Genomic DNA, 23,022 nt, shown 5'->3' with positions numbered 1-23,022 from the left:
GTGATTAGAAAGATTGGAGGCTGGAAGTCTGGATGCTTTAGAATGTACGTGAGGCCGGACTTAAAAGTTTAGCTTGTTGTTTGTTTGTTTTGACAGGTCCTGTGCAGTGTTGGATATTAGGGCATTCCTACATTTATTGGGCTCGGAAGGCAGCAGCAGTGATGGAGCAAGGAACGCAGTTGAGGTTGAACAAGGAGACAGTGTTGCTGAGATGGTTGGGGTTTAGGGGCATGAGGTGGGACCAGGTACTTCGGAAGGTAGTAGACTATGCTAGACTTTTTCGGCCTCCTGAAGTGTTAGTGATTCATGCAGGAGGAAACGATTTGGGTTTCCAGTCTCAAAAGGAGTTGTTAGATAGGATCAGAAAGGATTTAGGGAGGTTGAGGGTACTGTTTCCTGGTTTGGTGATAGTCTGGTCTGACATTGAACCCCGGTCGGTGTGGAGGGCGGCATGGGACTTTAAGAAATTGGAGGCCTCGAGGAAAAAGATCAATTGTTCAGTCACAAGCTTTGTTGCAAGAATTGGGGGGTTTGGCATTTGCCACGTAGAATTTGAGGGTGAGACGGGTAGATGCTTTTTCTTAAAGGATGGAGTACACTTGAATGAAGTTGGGTTACATCTTTTTAATTTTAATATCAAGGAGGGAGTGTTAAAGGCCTTAGCCCAGGTGGGGGTGGCTCGTCAGTGACGTGCTGTGGTGGGGGTACTTGTTTTAGAGGCTGTAGGTTAAGGTAAATGGGACCTCCCTAAGAGGCGGGAGAGTGTTGGTGGGGGATGTTCCTGGTGGTAAGCCGGGGGAAGGTTCATCCCTGTGGACAAGCACCTTAGGGTCCTCAAGTTAATATGTTGAAGTTAATTTAATTTAATTTAATTTGTTAATGTTATAAAGTTTTATTTATTAAATAATTTAATAAATGCGGGCTGCGGCCTTTACACCCACTTCTTGTGTTTGTGAGTTATTTATTAGTTATGGGTGGAATGTATACCTATATGGGGTCAACTAGAAACCTTCTTCCAGCCCCCTGATCACATGACTGTGACTGTTTATTATCTATTGTCTTGCATTTAGCATTGTGTTGTTGTGCTACATCTTAAATAACCCCCTGTGCCACACAATGTTATCTATATGGTCCATGTGTACTTTCTGTCTCTTTGTGTTGAAAAGAGATTTAAAAAGCATGTGATAAGAGGCAGCCCTCAAAGGCTTAGAAATTAGCATATGAGCCTACCTATGTTTAGTTTAAACTAAGAATACCAAGAGAAAAAAGCAAATTTGATGATAAAAGTAAATTGGAAAGTTGATTAAAATTAAAAGTCCTATCTGAATAATGAAAGTTTACTTTATACTAGACTGTCCCTTTAATAGAGCCCAGGGACAGCAATAATATACCAGATTTGTTGACCAAAAATTTACAATCCTGTTTAGGAACCAGATACTGGAAAGTGACACAAGTCAGGGCACACTTTTGCAGTGTACAGGTGTAGTGATGTTGCGAACCTAAAATTTTCGGTTCGCGAACCGCGGACTCGAACTTCCGGTATTGTTCGCGAATGCGCGAACCACCATTGAATTCAATAGGCAGGCGAACTTTAAAACCTACAAGGACTCTTTCTGGCCACAATAGTGATGGAAAAGTCGTTTCAAGGGTACTAACACCTGGACTGTTGCATGCTGGAGGGGGATCCCTGGCAAAACTCCCATGGAAAATTACATAGTTGATGCAGAGTCTGCTTTTAAGCCATAATGGGTCTAAATCAACTAACATTCCCAAAGTGGCTGTCTCAAAACATCCCGGACAGAAGATAGATTGATAGTGATAGATAGGATAGATAGATATACATAGATATCTAACTGATAGCAAACTGAGTATTAAGATCATCAACAATCTGTGACAAAAAATTTGGATTGGTGTAAATAGTTGGCAAGACGGCCTGGCACAAAAGGATAAAAAGTTTGATAGCAAACTGAGTATTAAGATCATCAACAATCTGTGACAAAAAATTTGGATTGGTGTAAATAGTTGGCAAGACGGCCTGGCACAAAAGGATGGCAGGCAGGAGGGAGATGCAATTCAAGGAAACTAGGAGACTGATTACTGACAGTCTAAACAGTGATGATTGACAATTTTTAAAATACTGTTAACAGAAATATGATTGCTGACAACAATTGGCTAGGTGGGCCTGGCTCACAGCAGGCTGCAAGGCAGGAGGAAAGTGCTATTCAATGGCACCAGCAAACTGACAATTCAAATCACAGCAACTATTACCAAAAATTTTAATTTTTAATTATTAGAATACTGTCACAACAAATATGATTGGTGTAAATATTTTTTAAGTAGGCCTGGCACACAGGCTTGGAAGGCTGTAGAAAAGTGCAATTCAAAGGCACGAGCAAACTGAGGGTTAAGATCATCAACGATAAAGATTTTTTTAATTGTAATTAGTAACTATAAATTTGGATTGGTGTAAATAGTTGGCAAGACGGCCTGGCACAAAAGGATGGCAGGCAGGAGGGAGATGCAATTCAAGGAAACTAGGAGACTGATTACTGACAGTCTAAACAGTGATGATTGACAATTTTTGAAATACTGTTAACAGAAATATGATTGCTGACAACAATTGGCTAGGTAGGCCTGGCTCACAGCAGGCTGCAAGGCAGGAGGAAAGTGCTATTCAATGGCACCAGCAAACTGACGATTCAAATCACAGCAACTATTACCAAAATTTTTAATTTTTAATTATTAGAATACTGTCACAACAAATATGATTGGTGTAAATATTTTTTAAGTAGGCCTGGCACACAGGCTTGGAAGGCTGTAGAAAAGTGCAATTCAAAGGCACGAGCAAACTGAGGGTTAAGATCATCAACAATAAAGATTTTTTTAATTTTAATTAGTAACTATACTGTGACAAAAAATTTGGATTGGTGTAAATAGTTGGCAAGATGGCCTGGCACAAAAGGATGGCAGGCAGGAGGGAGATGCAAGTCAAGGACACTAGGAGACTGATTACTGACAGTCTAAACAGTGATGATTGACAATTTTTGCAATACTGTTAACAGAAATTTGATTGGTGACAACAATTGGCTAGGTGGGCCTGGCTCACAGCAGGCTGCAAGGCAGGAGGAAAGTGCTATTCAATGGCACCAGAAAACTGAGGATTCAAATCACAGCAACTATTACCAAAATTTTTAATTTTTAATTATTAGAATATTGTCACAACAAATATGATTGGTGTAAATATTTTTTAAGTAGGCCTGGCACACAGGCTTGGAAGGCTATAGAAAAGTGCAATTCAAAGGCACGACCAAACTGAGGGTTAAGATCAACACTAATTTTTTTTTTTATTTAAATTAATAACTATACTGTCTGACTGTGACAACAATTATGATTGGTGTAAATAGTTGGCTAGACGGCCTGGCACAAAAGGCTGGCAGTGGCAGGCAGGAGGTAAATGAAATTCAATGGCCCTAGAAGACTGAATATTTGCAGTCCAAAAAATTATGTTTTTTTTTGTTTTTTTTTTATTACTGTTACAAGAATTGTGATTGGTGCCACTAATTGGCTACTTGGGCCTGGCAGACAGGCTGGCAGATATGAGTCGTGGATGGTAGGTAGGGCAGTAATTTAACACAGTATGCTGTGTAAGTGACAAAAACACAGGACTGATAGAAAATTAAGTTACATTACACTAGCAAAATATTTTAAAATTTTAGATTTTAATATTAAAATTATGTTAAGAAGTGCAATGCACATATGACTCTATGAGTGGTCGCACTGGCTGGCTGCTACGTAGGGCAGCAATTATAACAACAGTATGCTGTGTAAGTCAGATAGACAGTTAGACACAGGCCTGATAGAAAATACAATTAGATTACACTAGCATAATGATTTAAAGACTTTTTTTTGGAAATTTTAAGAAAAAGGTTAAGCACATACATATGAGTCATGGCTGATAGCCTTGGAAGGGCAGCTATTAAAAACAGTAGGCTATGTATGTCGGATACACACACGCCTGATAGAAAATACTATTAGATTACACTAGAAAAATGATTGAAATTATTTTTTTTGGGGGGGGATTAAAAAAAAGGTTAAACACATATGAGTCGTGGCTCATAGACTAGGGAGGGCAGCAAGTAAACACAGTAGGCTCTCTATGTCAGCAAAACACACAGGCCGGATAGAAAATTAGATTTGATTACACTAGCAAACAAATTTAAACTTTTTTTTTTTAATATTAAAATTAAGGTGAAAGAAAAATAGATATGAGTGCTGGGTGGCTGCCTGGCACAGACCAATTAACCAAAAGACTGAAAAAAAGAGGTATATTAATGCTGAGTGAGCCTGACAGACACAGGCATGATAGTAAATGTAATTAGATTACACTAGAAAAATATTTTTTTGTGTTTTTTTTTAAATTAAAAATAATGTTATAAACGGATATTAACACTGCTGGCTGCTGGCTGGCACAGAGCAATGAACCAGAGTATATGCTGTGTGACACTGGCCTGATAGAAAATGAAAAAAAATTACACTAGAAAAATAATTATATTTTTGGGTTAGTTAAATTTAAACTAATGTTGTTAGGGAGATATCAGTGGTGGCAGTAGTCACAGCATATGCTGTGAGCCTTAAACACACAGCTGAAAGCCAGGCAAATGCTAATAAAAAAAAAAAACAAATAAAAAAAAAAACGGCACAAAATATAGCCCTAAAAAGGGCTTTTTGGGGTGCTGTGCTTGCAGCAGAGATGAGTGGAGTCCTTCTGGACTGTAAATACACTAGCCTAGCTATGTTTTTCCTATGAATGTCAGGAGCAAAAACATAACACGTCCTATCATTAAAAAAGCAAGGTTGTTATGAGTCTAAAATGGTGGATTCCGAGTAGCTGGGAGTGTCTGTGAGGGAGTGTCTGATGTTGATTGGCTCTAATGTGTCAGGCGGCTGTGACATAAAGGGTCAAAGTTTCCACAATGATGACACATAGGGGCGGATCGAACATCGCCATGTGTTCGCCCACAAACGCGAACGCGAACAAGCTATGTTCGCTGTGAACCGTTTGCGGGCGAACAGTTCGGGACATCACTATACAGGTGTCAAACCTTAACAAACAATAAAAACGTCCACATCAAAGGTAGAGCAGAACAGAATAGCCCTCTGTCATTGTTTTTGTTACACTGATTTTGATGTAACATATTGCACTGAATAAAAATAAGTACTTAAATATTAGGTATAGTACATTACTTTGTAATGTATTATTGACTGGGGATTGTCAAGTATTAGTCGGTGGTCAGATGTAAAGAGAATTTTGTGACTATTTTCTCCTCACCATTTTTCATTCAAATGTATTAATCTAGACGGAGAATACAAAATCTCATTAAAGTTGTCAGGGTTGTAATCCATCAGTAAGTAATGCAATTTTTGACCATTCTACCTACATATTTCATACCACTGATATTTATTTTATATAAGGTCTTAAAGGGACACTGTACCCATTTTTTTTCTATCTTGATTCAGATAGAGCATGCAATTTAAAATAACGTTCTAATTGTCTCCTATTATCACTTTTTCTTAATTCTCTTGCTATCTTTATTTGAAAAGCAAGCAATGCACCCACCAATAAGCAAGCGCTATCCAGGGTGCTGAACCAAAAAATGGCTATCCTGCAGTGCACCCCACTGGGAGTGTAATTTCTTCTTCTGGCTGTGCTTGCTTTGGTTATTCAATAACTGAGACTCCAGTATCAAATATGTCAGTATAGTTTGGTAAGCCACAAGCTAAATCAGCTATTTCAAAGGGCAAAATAGTGAGTTACTTGTAAACAGTTTAATACACTATAGTTGAAAAATGGATTATTAGGAACAATGTAAATTGTAGAAAATTTTGGGATGAAATGTCCCTTTAAACGTAATACCAGACAAATCTCTTCAAACATTTTATTTCTTTTGTGGATTTGCTATTAAACCATGCAGAGAGGTTAAACACATCATCAAAACTGCTCACCTGATGTGTTTAGCTAGCTCCTAGTAGTGCATTTCTGTTCGTTCAATAAAGGATACTAACAGAATGAAGAAAATGTTATAAAATAAATTGTGAAGTTGTTTAGCATTGCTGCTCAGTCTGAATCATGAGCATACATGACTGTGTGTTGTGTCTTTTTAAGACTATACTAATATGTTATTCTTTAGCAACAAAAAAGAAATGTCTTGTAATAACAAATAGTTTACTGTCCCTTTAATGGCAGATACCTTCTTTGGTATTAATAAAGTTTTGAGGGTTGAAAGCTAGGTTAGTGTGTTTTTCTTTACCCCATAATGAGGTTATTTTTAAAAAATATTAATGAGTAATTGTGACAGAGATATGTGTAAAGGAAAAAAAATATTTTTGCGGTGGTTTTGACGTTAGTGAAAATATATCTACTGAAACCTGTACGTTCCCACTAACCAAACTCATCTGCTATTGTATGTGACAGTGTACATATCTTTATCCATGTTAGAGTTTCTTAATGTAGGTTATTCAAATTCCTTTTGACCTTGACCTCGTTTTGATATGCCAGTTGTTGCGCATTCGCGTAGATAGTTATTCAGGATCTGACTGCAGTTTAAAAGATATCAGTTCCCATATCGCAATAAGGACAGGGCTACACTACACAGAGCATATCTAGATGTTCATTATGCAAGAATGCAAGTAAGTTGTTTGTTGTTTTTTTACACAATATGTTTATGTTTAGATTTACTTTGATTAACTCTAGTTCTCTCCTTCTGATTTCTCAAATTTTTTTCTCTGTTTCCAGGTGTTCAGTATTCTAATTTTTGGAAAATGGAAAAAACTATATCCAACCTTCGAAATATTTTTTGGAGGTTGGTTAGGATCTCTGTTTGGATACAGCTGGGGGATTACCTTAGCGTTTGTACACTACCCCCTTTTTCACTATCAACCTTCGAAATTTCTCAAGATTGGACTTTCCCTCAAAAATTGAAGTAATAAATAAAGGAAGACCAATGCCTCAGCTGAAGGACTTACTTCAAAAAGACAAAACCATGACACGTACATTCCAAATTGAATGGTATCAAAGGAAAGAATGGCTGTGTGGCTGTGCTACAAAGAATTGCCTTTACTGCTTTCCGTGTATTTTGTTCTCCACTACAGATAATGTTTGGACAAATGTTGGATTTGGAGATTTAAAAAATCTATTAAGGGGCACTAACAAACATGAGAAATCGACCAGTCACATTCAAAACCAATTTGCTTGGAAAACCTTTGGATCAGCGAGAAGGATAGATACTTCTTTAAATGAACAGCGGAGATTAGATATCATCAACCACAATGCGAAAGTGACTGAAAACCGTGAGATTTAAAAAAACCTTATTCAAGCAACCTTCTATCTAGGCATATCTAAATATGCTCAATAGATACTGAGCATATTTAGATATGATTTTCAACAAAGGATATCTGGTTTTCTTCATTCTTTTGATATCCTTTGTTGAAAATCATATCTAAATATGCTCAGTATCTACTGAGCATATTTAGATATGATTTTCAACAAAGGATATCTGATTTTCTTCATTCTTTTGATATCCTTTCTTGAAAATCATATCTAAATATGCTCAGTAGATACTGAGCATATATAGATATGATTTTAAACAAAGGATATCTGGTTTTCTTCATTCTTTTGATATCCTTTGTTGAAAATCATATCTAAATATGCTCAGTATCTACTGAGCATATTTAGATATGATTTTCAACAAAGGATATCTGGTTTTCTTCATTCTTTTGATATCCTTTGTTGAAAATCATATCTAAATATGCTCAGTATCTACTGAGCCTATTTAGATATGATTTTCAACAAAGGATATCAAAAGAATGAAGAAAACCAGATATCCTTTGTTGAAAATCATATCTAAATATGCTCAGTAGATAATGAGCATATTTAGATATGATTTTCAACAAAGGATATCAAAAGAATGAAGGTGTATCCGATTCCGAGCCACTGCCTCACCAGCCTTTGAAAAAGCCGGGTGTACCGGCGAAACATGTTAGGGACCTAGAGTTAAGGGGAACTCTGTTTTAAATGAGCCGCAATTTAGACCTTTAATTTAAAAACCTAGTCACATCTATATTTAAAAGAACCGGATACTGAAAATGGATTGAGCTTAATATTGCTAACAGCTGCTTATAATGCCTAATATAACTGACCAGAGCAGCGTATGAACCACGAGCAGATTCAGCTCAATTTTATTAACAATTACTCAGAACGCTGGATGTTAAAAGCAGCATTTGAATGCATAATATAACTAACAAGAGTAGCGTTTTGAACCATAAGACAGTAATGAATAGGGGAGTAGATTAGCCAGTATTTACGTAGCTACATGATTTTTGCAATGAATCTAAAAGACAAATGAGGCTTTGATCAAAATTACTACAAAACTACAATATTACTGATATTCTATAATCGACATACTTTACAATATAAAGTGCTGCTGGAATTGCATTTAAAGTGCTGCAAAGGCAGGGGATATGATCGCAATTTTAGCAACCATTGAACCAATAGTAAATGAGTATTGTGTAACAGCCAACAACAATTAACCTCAGCAGTTTAGATATCATTAGCAGTGTTAGAACCACAGCCTGTATTACATTTAACAGTGTTAGAACTGCAGTTTCACTAATTATTTTCATTAACAACAAACTTCTATATAATGCATGAGATGTACCGTAATTTAACCGGACAAACCTATTAACATAGCATTGTAACGATACAAGTTTGCTGTTATAGTGATCAAACTACAGCTCAAATTATAACTTCAGACAATATATGTGTTGAAGGAATATACACTTAAATATTTACATATTGAATGAATACAAACCCTAAAGTTCTTTACAACATTGTTTATATATATATATATATATATATATATATATATATATATATATATATATATATATATATATATATATATATCTCTCTTTTCACTGAAACTATGTAGCTAACACACAAAGGTGAACTCTTTCTTTTACACAACAGTTCCAAGTGCTGTGAGAACTCAAACATTTCTGGAAAATCGTTATATGTAAATAATATAACAACTTATAAGTGCTGAGAGATCTAAAACATTTCTGAAGAATTGTTATATATTGAAATAGTAACTCACAAAAAGCTGTGAGGTCAATACACCAACGTATAAAGTGCTTTGAGACCATAAATATTTCTGTAAGATCTCTACATAGTAACTAGGGATGGGCGAATGTGTAAATTTTTGAATTTCGAATGTAGAACGAATGTTATTACCGAAATTCGAATTCTAAATCCGAATGTCGATAAGAACGAATATTCTTAAAAATTCGAAAATCGAATGTTATTTACAGTTTTCGAATGTCACTTTTGAATTCGAATGTTTATAATTATATCGAATGTCCACATTCGAAATTTCGAATTTAACATTCTATTTAACAAATACTATTCAGAAGTTCAATAGTTCATGTGGTAGGGCGGGAATCTAGTAAATTGATACATAATACATACAAATATATAATTTAGAATGTTTCCATATAGAATATAGCATAATTCGAATATTACATTTAAAGAAAGCATTAGAAATACTATTACAAACATATAAATTCAAATTTTTCGAATTCGAATATAAATTCGAATTTTTCAAATTCGAATATTGCATAATTCGAATATTACATTTAAAGAAAAAGCATTAGAAATACTATTACAATCTAAATTCGAATTTTTCGAATTCGAATACACGTATTGCATAATTTGAATATTACATTTAAAGAAAAAGCATTAGAAATACTATTACAATCTAAATTCGAATTTTTCAAATTCGAATATTGCATAATTCGAATATTACATTTAAAGAAAAAGCATTAGAAATACTATTACAATCTAAATTTGAATTTTTCGAAAAGAATATTGCATAATTCGAATATTACATTTAAAGAAAAAGCATTAGAAATACTATTACAATCTAAATTCGAATTTTTCGAAAATAATATTTTCGAATGTAATCGTAAAATTCGAAACCGAACATTCGAAAATAGAATGTTAGAATGTTATGTAAACATTCGAAATTCGATTCGAATGAACGAATGTGTTAAAATTCGTGCCGTTTTTCGAATGTTGCGAAACATTCGCCCATCCCTAATAGTAACTCACACAATGCTGTGAGGTAAATACAAAAACAGAATATATTTCAACTTCCAATGTGAGGCTAATATACACGTAAAAGTATATAATAACCATTAAATACATAGTTGGAATACTGCTAACAAGGAGCACGAACAGCAACACTTGTAGTAGAATCACTTATAAGTGTATAACAATAGGAAACGCATACAGATACTAGTGGAGCTTGTAATTCAAGTCCAACATATTCCAGCATTATTTCAACCATACAGTGTACTACTATAGAGCTGGAACTTTATTCAATAACGTATTATAAAGAATTGTTACTCACATAATAAAATACAAACTTATTATATAAATATAAGTAATATCACCTCACTATCAATATTACCAACCTACATAATGACTGTACTGGTTATGAGTAGACAAACTCAACCAATATAGGTCAGATTTGAATTAGGTTGGCCCAGAGCAATACTGATTGTACACTTATTTAACTAGATATCAACCATACTCATAAGTGGTTTATGACATTAAATCTAAATCAATTTTGATCATACAAGACTCACTAATTATGCACGTAGATTCATAAATTTGTATCCAATTATTAAATACTACGGATATCTACCTTTCCCCAGATTATTCTCTGTTTGGATTCTTATAATGGTTCTAATTTTATCTCCGTTTACCGAGGACAATAATATAATACAGATGTACTGGGAAACTCAACGCATGAGTCTAGATTGTGTGTGTTTTTAATTGTGTGTTTTTCCCCCCCTTTTTAATTAAATAATAAAAGTTATATTTTATCATCACAATCCACACACCTATGAAAACTACTTATCCAATACTTGTTGTTAATAACAGATATTCATTTCATCACTAAGGTGATGTTATAAACATAAGTATACATTGACAGCTCTTGAGTGCTATAAGTGTATTCCTTTTTTTGGGCGGATTCTCTCAATCCACCATAAATTTGTTTCAAGTTTAGACAATACACAGCACCATTAACTCATTCACTCTGTATTGACCGAGTTCATAATAACATTATGAAATATTGAAGTTACAAAGAGCTTTTTTTCACAAATTTACATAAGAAGTAGTGCCATTGGTTTTTTGTAACCTTATAACAGTGAAATGCTACCTTGTCACTTTCAATTTGAAATGTTTTTTTTTTTTTTTTAAATATATTTTTTATTGAAGTTTCAACAAACAAGGAAATTCAAAATACAACATTTGCCCATGCATTAAATAGACATCTGAGTATAACACGCAATGATATAACATATGGGTTATCCCTGTGGCTGGTAAGGGAATGACTATACCAGGTAGTGAATTGAATCCAGCGTTTTAGGATTTACAGAAATATTCTTACAGTAGTGATGTTGGCCTGAACTAATAGGAACCCATGCTATGTCTAGAGAGGTATTAAATATAAGTCTGGGCAGATAGTAATGAGACTTCATTTTATATTTTAGTGATTGGGATCTAATCTCCACCCTTATGTAATGAATAAGATAGAAAGTCCTGTCTTGATGTGGGGAATTAGTATTGAGGATGACCACAAAGGGGTCACGGAGAACCTGAAGGAAGAGGGGTTGCAGTGGGCCAGAGCCACTTGAAGTAAGGGAGGGGAGGGGAGGGGAGGGGGAGGAAAAAGCAGGGAGGGCGAAGCCTATTATGATGGGGCAACAGGATGAGGTTAGCTATGGGAGAGAGAGTATCTCTCAGTAACGTTATGTGGGGGGAGGGGCATTAGTACATAGTGTATGCCGTGAAAACGGGTATCTTCCAAACCCCATATATACATAAATAACCTCAGCATACTAACAGGACTACTGAACCAACTATAGAGGTAGAGGGATATAGCTATTAAAGCATAGCTATAGTGGAACCCTACATATTATTTGGTAATAAAAATAATAACTAGCCTGGTAGACTACCAATGCAGCTGTGGGAAACTGTAGGCTTATAGTTGTTGATATAGGGTATGTCTAGGGAAGAGACCTTTAGAAGCTATAGGGTTGAGTTTATAAATTCTGGCCACCAAAGTGACGATAGGGTTAAATCTACCTATACTTATAGCGGAATAAAAACCTCTCTGCCCCACTATATTCCCATGTGAGTGCAGTGAAAGGAGCGGATATTATAAAGGCAACATTGAAGCATAAAGAGTATATCTAACCTATATTACCTAAGAGTAACATCTCAGCTCATTTTAAGAATAACAACAAAATGAAAAGATGCTAACTGCAAGTGGTAATGCTTCAGGCACTACACTATCTACAACAGTAACCATAAAGAATCCCTATCATCAGAGGGGGATTGGCATTCTCGATATATATAAAGTACTGAAAAACTATTGTGGTGTGCTAAACAATCTATTAGCTCAAATGAAAAAAACAATGGCATATAAAATATGACTATAGTACATGTAAAGAAGTATTCCATAAGGACTTAACTAATTAATAACACTGCGTATATTTCCAAATCATAGTAAGTCTTTATGCAAGAGGTTGTCTCTAAAGTCAAGAGTGTGGGAAAACAATCTAGCAAGATTTAATAAGTTGAGTCTCTAGCTAGTTGGCTAAGGATCCGTATTTTATAGTAGAGTTATTACCCCACATCAGATTTGCACACATATAGCGTTGGGCAGGCCCGTGTTATAGGGGGGGATCTTTATAAGTCCTGTTTGCTCTCATTAAAGTGCCTCAAAAATAATGGGCTGAAATGGGTGATAATAGGGCTGTTGAAAGAGCAATGAGACTCTGTACACAGACGTAGCCGTATTACCACTATAAGTTCACTCCTGAAGTAAAGATATAAGCTGTCAGCACCCATGGTATTCATAACCGACAATACAAGCCACCTGGGTCAAAAGAGTCTTGTGGGGAGCCAGTAGAATATTTCTTGCCTCTTCTACATAGGATTGATAACCGTAAGTTCTTATTTGATCCCAACAGCAGAGGAGCAGGTAAGTGGAGGGTAGAACATGAAGTCTGCAAATCCGCCATGACCAAATACCCTAGCGAGATTGTCCGCAGCTGCTTTGCGTGCCCCCACACATTTCCCCCGGCACCCTCCGTATGGCTACTTAACTTGTAAGCAACTCTAGTGCGGCTAGCAGTAATCTTTCTGCTCCTCAGCTCCATTCCGGTCGGCCGCCCCGGAACAGGAGTAAAACACAGAGCTGCGTGTGTCTTAAGGAGATCTGGTGCCGGGGGAGTAGCGGAGTGGGAATCTACGTCAGAAGGCCTTGTGTGAGGAGGATATGTAACACAGCTGATCTCATCTCTTCTCTCGCTGTAGAGACAGGGGGGCTGTGAGACATGATCCTCTGTTGTTAGGCATTCCGCAATATTGGGGTCATCCTTTGGGTCAGCTTCCTGTACCTCCCCGTCAAGAGAAAAGCATCGGGCAAGAGACTCAAACTGTGCATCCATGCGGAGCCCTAGAGCGGCGAGCGCGGCCCAAATCTGCGAGTCCATCCTCTCCAGCCAGTCCCAATCATATCTAATTGGTAAGTAGTGAAGAGAGACCGGGGTGTAAGTACAACTATGTCCCAGAGTTGAAAAGTGCTTTCCACAACAGTAGAGATCAAGGAGCTCCCAAACTCTAGAGGGCTGTCGTGCCTATGACACCATTGCTATAATGGCTGCTACTCGGCTCTCCTAAGGATCATCTCTGTGAACATGATGAAAAGCAGGGTTACCCGATTATTAGTAGTGTCCAGCTAGTGCTCCTTCATGTACTGTATGGCTTAAATCCATCTTATTCATTGAAGGCTTTGGTTTTGAGGGATTTTAGTGAAGGTTAATGTATTAATTGAGCAGGAGCTCTCAAACCTGCGTCTGCTCAGCTTCAAGGTTGGCTCCGCCCCCCTCAATTTGAAATGTTTAATTGACAACAATGAATGAGATGACCACAAAAGATAAATAACAGAATGAATTAATCTAAGAGTGTCAGGATTACAGGGAGTGTAGGATGTTTATAAAGATGCCATATATGATCTCATAGTATGACTGGGACCCAATCCAGAGATCCCAAATAAAATACTCAATTTGTTCCATACTCTCTTAGCAAAAAGACAATCTACTAAGAAATGCTCCATTGTCTCCATAATCGAAGCACAGGTAGGTTAATCCCATTACTACCCATTCCCCAATTATACGTAACCAACACTGTTATATTAATATACTTTTTACCTCTGTGATTACTTTAGATCTAATCTAAGCATCCACAGACTCCCCCCTTATTTCAGTTCTTTTGACAGACTTGCATTTTAGCCAATCAGTGCTGACTCCTAGTTAACTCCACTGGAGTGAGCACTATGCTATCTATATGGCACACATGAACTAGCCTGGTTTATCTTTTTTATAAGCTGTAAAAATGCACTGCGATGAAAGGTGGCTTTCAATGGCATATGAGCCTACTAAGATTTAGCTTTCAACAAAAAATACCAAGGAGTTTTTTACACTGTGTAATTAGTATTGCTTGCAGGCTGCATTACATATTGAGAATTGCTTACAGCATTTTCCTCCCCATTACTCAAATCCATTGCTTCTTCGTTGTTTATCCACATCTGTGGCCTGTGCACAAACAAAATTCATGTCTCCACTGGGTGAGGAATCAGCACACTAAGGGGTCAATTTATTATTGTGCGGACAGACATGACCCGCTATAGTGAATCATGTCAACCGCACATCGATAAATGCCGACAGCATACGCTGACGGCATTTATCATTGCACAAGAACTACTGGTGCAATACTGCCCCCTGCAGATTTGCAGCCAATTGGCCGCTAGCAGGGGGTGTCAATCAACCCAATCGTATTTGTGTCTTAGGACCGCTGCTTCTTAACTTCCGCTTCAGACGGAACTGAAGCGGAGTGGGTCGGAAGCAGTATCTGCTGCTTCATAAATTGACCCCTCAGCCTCCATGTTTACACAAATACAATCTGATTGCAGCACCTGCACATGATTGCAAAGTTTTTTGCTTTGCACAGATTCATTAGAGCAGGATTCATTTTCTAGTCTACCCTCAGTTAAAGTTTTCCTTCTTTTTTTAAGCTCTAAATTCCTTTTCTGTTTTCTGCCTGTAGCAGAGATATCCTTTTTAAACAACTTTAAATGCTGTGAATCAGCTATTGCTGCTTGCTCACTTTGCTCATCCCAATTAACTTTCAGCAACTTGCTGACAAATCATACTGTTTTTTTTTTTTCTTGCTCAATCTAAGGCAAACATTCATTTTTATAGGCCTTTTTACCTTTTCTTCAGAGGCCAAACAGAAACCGCAGACTTTCTCTGCTTCACCTTCCCAGCTTCCTGCACCTCCTCCTGGGTCAGCAGCCATAATGAGTCCCTAGTGGGAGCTCAACAGAACACAACCTCACCAGTGCAACACACACAAATAAATTAAATGAACACCCCTTAGAGAGATAAACTGCATTTGCCTGTCTAGAATCTTGTGAGGCATCTTGAAGTGCTCAAGGATAAAATAAAATAATTTTATCTGAGACGGCATCAGAAGCTCGCACAGCGAAGGGGGTAAGTAGCGCAGGGATGGGCAGCATTTTTAAATAAATATGTATATGAATATATACATATATATTTATTTGTTAATATGTATATATACACATATTAACACATTAATATATATGTATATAAGCATATACATATACAGTATGTTTACATTGCTGCTGTTTTTTTCTCTCCCACCAACATTAAAGCCCCAAAACTGCCTAGTACAGTTTTTTTTTATTAAAAAAAAACTATAATGCCCTCTATTTTGAGGGCATTTGGGGCACTTTTAGAAAAATAACCAGAGATCTAATTTTTGATCACTAAATCACATTTTAATAGCATATTAATTGTATATTATTCCAGTAAAGGAAAACAAATCTTAACTTTTAGAAAATAGCATAATTATGCTAAGCATTGTGTAGCTAAATGTTTTTGTATGGATAAAAAGAAAAAGCTTGTAGCACTGCCCAGTTCATCACATTCTACTACCAAGAAGGTGGTGGGTGATAGAAGTAGATATTATTACAGAGAAAAAATCAGTGCATTTAAAAACATGATGCTGTCTAGCTTAATGTACTGAATACTTGTCATTGCAAGTTCTCTATAATTATGATAAAGTTCTAAGGTTAATTTGTTATTAATATATGATTAAGAAATCATACAAAGTGATTTGGTGGCTAGAAACATAATTATTTGATGCCATGGGGTAGATTAAATAAATGTTAGGTGGACATGATTTACTATAATGAACCATGTCCACCCGACATTGCTAAAGGCCGACAGCATACGCTGTCAGCATTTAACATTGCACAAGCATTTCACATTGCACATTCACAGCCAATCAGCCGCTAGCAGGGGGTGTCAATCATCCCGATCGTATCTACCTAAAAGGTGGCAGACAAGTTAAGGAGCAGCGGTCTTATGACTGCTGCTTCTTAACGTAATGTTTCCGGGGAGCTGGAAACATTGGGCAGAGCAAGCAGCATTGGCTGCTTAATAAATCTCCCCCATACATAATCATAGCATTGGCCCGCTAGGTCTGCTTTATTACTTCATTATAATGTAATTAAATACAGTTAAGTGAATTTCACTCATTTAATGGCATGAGAGAATATGCTGTCAATCACCCTGGTTGGATCAGTCCTGGGTGATTTTAATCCATCACTTCTGAAGTGGCAGAAAGACTAAGAAATAGCTGGCTTATCTGGCTTTGATGACCATAGTTTGGTTAAATGAAACCAGAGGTGTATTTATTAAACAATTATTTATGATCAAGGAACTTTTAATATAAAGAGGCCATCCTCATTTTCAAATACCATTTTTTTTAATGAAGGAAACCAAAACAAAATTATAAAATCCATTATTTGCTAAGACACTTCATTTCCATTAAACTGCAATAAAACATGTTTTATTCTGTAACCTTCTCCTAAAACCTTAAAGAGACAGTCAAGTCAAAATTAAACTTTCATGATTATCAAACTAGTACTAAAGCCTGTGTACACTGGCCATTTTTACAGTACAGCGGTCCCACCCCATGCTCTCTCTCCCCTTTATTTGCTCTCTCTCCCCCCTCTCTTTTGCTCTCTCTCTCCCCCTCTCTTTTGCTCTCTCTCCCCCCTCTTTTTTTGCTATCTCTATCCCCCCTCTTTTTTGCTCTCTCTCTCTCCCCACTCTTTTTTTGCTCTCTTTCTCTCACCTCTCTTTTGCTCTATCTCCTTTTCTCTTTTGCTCTCTCTCCCCTTTTGCTCTCTCTCGCCCTTCTCTTTTGCTCTCTCTCCCTCTCTTTTGCTCTCTTTGCCCCCTCTCTTTTGCTCTCTCCCCCTCTTTTGCTCTCTCTCTTTCTCTCTCCCCCCTCTCTTTTGCTCTCTCTCTCTCCCCCTCATTTTTGCTCTCTCTCTCCTCTCTTTTTTGCTCTTTCTCCCCCTCTCTTTTGCTCTCTCTCCCCCTCTCTTTTGCTCTCTCTTCCCCTCTCTTTTGCTCTCTCCCCCTCTCTTTTGCTCTCTTCCCCCCCTCTCTTTTGTTCTCTCCCCTTTTGCTCTCTCTCTCCCCCTTCTCTTTTGGTCTCTTTCTCCACCTCTCTTTTGCTCTCTGGCCCCTCTCTTTTGCTCTCTCTCTCCCCTCTCTCTTGCTCTCTCCCCCTCTTTTGCTCTCTCTCTCTCCCCCCTCTCTTTTGCTCTTTCTCCCCCTCTCTTTTGCTCTCTCTCCACCTCTCTTTTGCTCTCTCCCCCCTCTCTTTTGCTCTCTCTCTCTCCTTTCTCTTTCGCTCTCTACCCCCTCTCTTTTACTCTCTCCCCCCTCTCTTTTGCTCTCTCCCCTTTTGCTCTCTCCCCTTTTGCTCTCTCTCTCTCTCCCTTCTCTTTTGCTCTCTCTCCACCTCTCTCTTGCTCTCTCCCCCCTGTCTTTTGCTCTCTCCCCCCTCTTTTGCTCTCTCTCTCCCCCCTCTCTTTTGCTCTCCCCCCCCTCTTTTGCTCTCTCTCTCTCCCCCCTCTATTTTTCTCTCTCTCCCCTCTTTTTTGCTCTCACCCCCTCTATTTTGCTATCCCTCTCCCCCCTCTTTTTTGCTCTCTCCCCCCCTCTCTTTTTTGCTCTCTCTCCCCTCTTTTGCTCTCTCTCCCCTCTCTTTTGCTCTCTCTCCCCTCTCTTTTGCTCTTTCTCCTCCTCTCTTTTGCTCTCTCTCCCCCTTCTCTTTTGCTCTCTCTCCCCCTTCTCTTTTGCTCTCCCTCCACCTCTCTTTTGCTCTCTCCCCCTCTCTTTTGCTCTCTCCCCGCTCTCTTTTGCTCTCTCTGTCCCCTTTCTTTTGCTCTCTCCCCCCTTTTTTGCTTTCTCTCGCTCCCCCCTCTATTTTTCTCTCTCTCCCCTCTCTTTTGCTATCTCTCTCCCCACTCTTTTTGCTCTCTCTCCCCTCTCTTTTTTACTCTCTCTCCCCTCTCTTTTTTGCTCTCTCTCCTCCCTCTCTTTTGTGCTCTCTCTCCCCCCTCTCTTTTGCTCTCTCCCCCCTCTCTTTTGCTCTCTCCCCCCTCTCTTTTGCTCTTTCTCCCCCTCTCTTTTGCTCTCTCTCCCCCCTCTTTGTCTCTCTCCCCCTCTCTTTTGCTCTCTCCCCTTTTGCTCTCTCTCTCCCCCTTCTCTTTTGGTCTCTTTCTCCACCTCTCTTTTGCTCTCCCTCCACCTCTCTTTTGTGCTCTCTCTCACCTTTCTTTGCTCTCTCTCACCTTTCTTTGCTCTCTCTCTCCCCCCTCTTTTTGCTCTCTCTCCCCTCTCTTTTTTGCTCTCTCTCCCCTCTCTTTTTTGCTCTCTCTCCTCCCTCTCTTTTGTGCTCTCTCTCCCTCCTCTCTTTTGCTCTCTCCCCCCTCTCTTTTGCTCTCTCCCGCCTCTCTTTTGCTCTTTCTCCCCCTCTCTTTTGTTCTCACCCCCCCTCTTTGGCTCTCTCCCCCCTTTCTTTTGCTCTCTCTCCCCCCTCTTTTGCTCTCTCTCCCCCCTCTTTGGCTCTCCCCCTCTCTTTTGCTCTCTCTCCCCCTCTCTTTTGACCTCTCTCCCCCCTCTCTTTTACTCTCTCTCTCCCCTTTATTTTGCTCTCTCTCCCCCCTTTCTTTTGTTCTTGCCCCCTCTCTTGCTCTCTCTTCCCCTCTCTGGCTCTCTCTTTCAAACCCTTTGTTCTCTCTCTCTCTCGCGGCCCATCTGGCTACGCCCCCATCGCGTTACTCCGCCCGGCCACACCCATCACCACACCCGGCCATGCTCCAGTTGCAATGTTCCTGCCGGCCACGCCCCCTGACATGCCGCTTTAGCCTTGCTCTGTTCTCTCTGCTATCAGGATCCAAATGGCCAGGTATGTTTGTCCTTGTGCAGTCTCTACTACGTATGACTGCATCTGACAAACATACTTGGCCATTTATTATATAGGATTTGCTTTGTTCTCTTGGTATACCTTGTTGAAGGTTACACCTAAGTAGACTTATAGGCTAATTTCTATGCCCTTGAAGGCCGCCTCTTACTTCAGTCCATTTTATTACGTTTTCACAGATAGACAGAGCTATTTCATGTGTGCCATATAGAAAACATTGTGCTTACTGTTACTGTTAATGTTATTCATGAGTCAGCACTGATGAGCTAAAATGCATGTCTGTCAAAAGAACTGAGATAAGGGGAAAGTCTGCAGAGGCTTAGATACAAGGTAATCACAGAGGTAACAAGTGTATTAAGAGAACAATGTAGGTTATGCAAAACTGGAGAATGGGTAATAAAGGGATTATCTATCTTTTTAAACAATAACACTTTTTAATTTAGACTGTCCCTTTAAGACTTTAAATATTTAGAAAACTGAATAATACATGTTTAGAATAATAAATAAAAGCAAATTAAAACATTGTGATATATAAATGTTTTTGTAGTCAAAAATTTGAAATAGAGTTTTATGCTTTTTGTCCCCATTTTCTTATAATTTATTTATAAAACTATATCACGCTACTATACTCTACACAGTCATTAATTGAAAACTCTAGTGACTCGATTATAACTTCATAATTTGATCAAGTATAGAAGGAAACATATGTTACCACATGGCTCCACCCATTGCACACTTGTTTTTTTCAATATTTAAACAATCAATATGATTAATGTGTGTAGTTTCCCTTTAGAACCCCACACCTACTGGATAATTAACTACATTTTATGTTTGTGTTTGATCAACTTAGAACAATACGTGCCTGATTCTGTAAAGATCTCTGGTCTGGTGAGATTGTATAAGATTCATCCTCAGTATTACGGGGCCCCTCAGGAATTGTTCTAAAAACAATATTTACCTTGGGAATTTGGTTAAGAGCTATTACCTGCTTCCTGCCCACAGCCCCTTGGTGTCCTGGTTTTAAGGGAATGACTGTGCCCCGCCCATACACAGAATGCCCAGACATACCCACTGATCTCCAGGACACACCCAAGGACCAGGCAAATACCACCTATATGACTGTATTCTGGCATCCACGCACATGTCTTTGCCCACAAATTACCCATGGGCCAGTGGCCTCTGTCCTCAAGCTTTTACCCTACCACATCTCACAAATAATCGAGCAGATGTTGGGAGGTATGACACTTACATCAGAAGGTATTCGATAAGCAGGACTGCATTGATAGATGTTGTTGGAATCTTCAATACTGTTGGGACATTGTTTATTGGCATATCTTTTCCCATATTCATCAGATAGAGTTGACATGTTACAGGCAGCAAATTCATTAACCTTATCCATTACATATGGATAGCAAGAGTAAGAAACCAATCTGTGTGCATAAAAAAAAAAAAACAACAACATCAAAATGTATGCTTACCTCATAAATTAATTTATTTTGTGATGTTGAGAGTCCATTAGTCCTCACATGTGGGAATAATACCTTACTAACCACTAGGAGGAGGAAAAAGACACCTCAACACACCAGAGCTTTAAATTACTTCCACTTCCCATTATTCTCAGTCATAAATTTAGTAAAGTAGATGAGGGGGAAAAAATAGCAGAAAATACAAAGGAGGGCAAATAAGTGTAAATCAAGTACTACCACTACCTGAACAAAAAGAAAAAGTCGAACTCGTGGACACTCACCATCAAGAAAGAAATTGATTAATCAGGTAATCAAAAATGTTGTTTTCTTTCTTCAAATTGTGAGAGTCCATGAGCCATCATGTGTGGGAATCAATACCCAAGCCGTGGAGTCCATGAGACCACAATGAATAGGACATACAGTGAAGGCAGGACTTTACTATTCAGGAGCTATGGCCTGCAGAACTTTTCTGACATAGGCAGCCTCAGAAGAAGCAGACACATCAAAGTGATAAAACTTAGAAAAAGTATGCAAAGGAGACTCAAGGGGCCGATTTATTAAGCTGCAAATGCAGCTGATTCCATGTGAGCCTTTAGGCTCACAGGAAACAAAAGAAGCAACGTCGTAAGACCGCTGCTCCTTAACTCATCTGCCACTGTCAGGCAGCTATGATCCGCTACAGTGGATCGCGTCCGTCCAATGTTTTAATAAATCTACCCCTAAGTATCTGCCCTACAAATCTGATGAATCATTACAAAAGACCCTTCAGGGAACTGGCTGATAAACCTTTATCTAAGCCTCTCAGCAGGAACTAAAGAACCCTAGGAAATCTAAAATAACACCACACAAAAAAGGTTCTACAGACCTTATTAAAAATACCTCTGGTAACAGGTCTCCTAGTCTGAATCATGGTATCATGAGATCTTGATAAAAGAAAAGGCCTTAAAGGGACACTGAACCCAAATTATTTCTTACATGATTCAGATAGAGCATGCAATTTTAAGCAACTTTCTAATGTACTCCTATTATCAAATTTTCTTCATTCTCTGTATTTTTATTTGAAAAGCAAGAATGTAAGTTTAGATGCCGGCCCATTTTTGGTAAACAACCTGGGTTGTTCTTGCTGATTGGTGGATACATTTACCCATCAATAAACAAGTGTTGTTCAGTGTCTGAACCAAAATTTGGTTGGTTCCTTAGCTTAGATGCCTTCTTTTTCAAATAAAGATAGCAAGAGAATGAAGAAAAATTGATGATAGGAGTAAATTAGAAAGTTGCTTAAAATTGCATGCTCTGTCTGAATCAGGAACACAAAATTGGGTTCAGTGTCCCTTTAAGAGAGAATATCCTTTATTAGAGAATGCCTTCAAAATGGGCATCTGCACCAGATCTGCAAACCCTGCAAAGCTACATTGGAGCAATCAGAATTCTTGAGGCTTATTCCTGCTTAATTGTGGCTATAATCCTGGATAACATCACAAATGCTGGAAACATGTAAATCAGGATGAATGACCAAGTGACCACTAAAGTATCTATCAAACTTGCCTGAGGTTTCCAAGGCATGACACAATACTGAGGCAGTGTGTGATTGAAATGGCAGGCCATGGGATATATCTCTGGCAGACTCCAATGCCTCACAATTTGCTCAAAAACTTCCTGATTCAGAAACCATTCCCCTGAATGAAGAAATTAGCAACTTAGAAAGTTTGCCTCCAAATTATTCTCAACTCCTGGAATATGGATTGCAGAAATCCTGCAATAATAGTGTTCTGCCCAACTGATGATACGGGACACTTCAGTCATTGCTAAGGAACTGTGAGTTATTCCATAATGATTAACATTGTCTCACTGGAATCAAAGAAAAGGCTTATGTCTGAGGTTGGGCCAACTCTGGGGAGCTCTGAAGATTGGAAGGAATTCCAGAAGAATTTATTGGTAGCCTTGGCTCGTGAGGAGACCAATCTGCTACAAAGCTCTCTGAGACTCCCAGGCTGCCCCCCAAACGAACACACTGGCATCCTCTGAGACAGATCCTCGTTGGTCCCCATTCCATTT

General features: G+C 38.3%; 1 protein-coding gene across 1 annotated transcript in view; it reads right to left on the bottom strand.

Moving 5' to 3' along the window:
- Window positions 1-23,022, bottom strand: part of TINAG (tubulointerstitial nephritis antigen) — a 411,273-nt gene that overhangs the window by 196,313 nt on the left and 191,938 nt on the right. Inside the window, exon 7 of the mRNA XM_053710395.1 lies at window positions 20,751-20,931. Coding sequence (XP_053566370.1) covers window positions 20,751-20,931 — 181 coding nt within the window. The remainder of the gene's footprint in view (window positions 1-20,750; window positions 20,932-23,022) is intronic.

Source organism: Bombina bombina, chromosome 4, assembly GCF_027579735.1.
Source record: "Bombina bombina isolate aBomBom1 chromosome 4, aBomBom1.pri, whole genome shotgun sequence".
In the NCBI taxonomy this organism is placed as follows: Eukaryota; Metazoa; Chordata; class Amphibia; order Anura; family Bombinatoridae; genus Bombina; species Bombina bombina.
The sequence above is the reverse complement of the archived record's forward strand: the minus strand, read 5'-3'. Positions and strand labels throughout refer to the sequence as shown.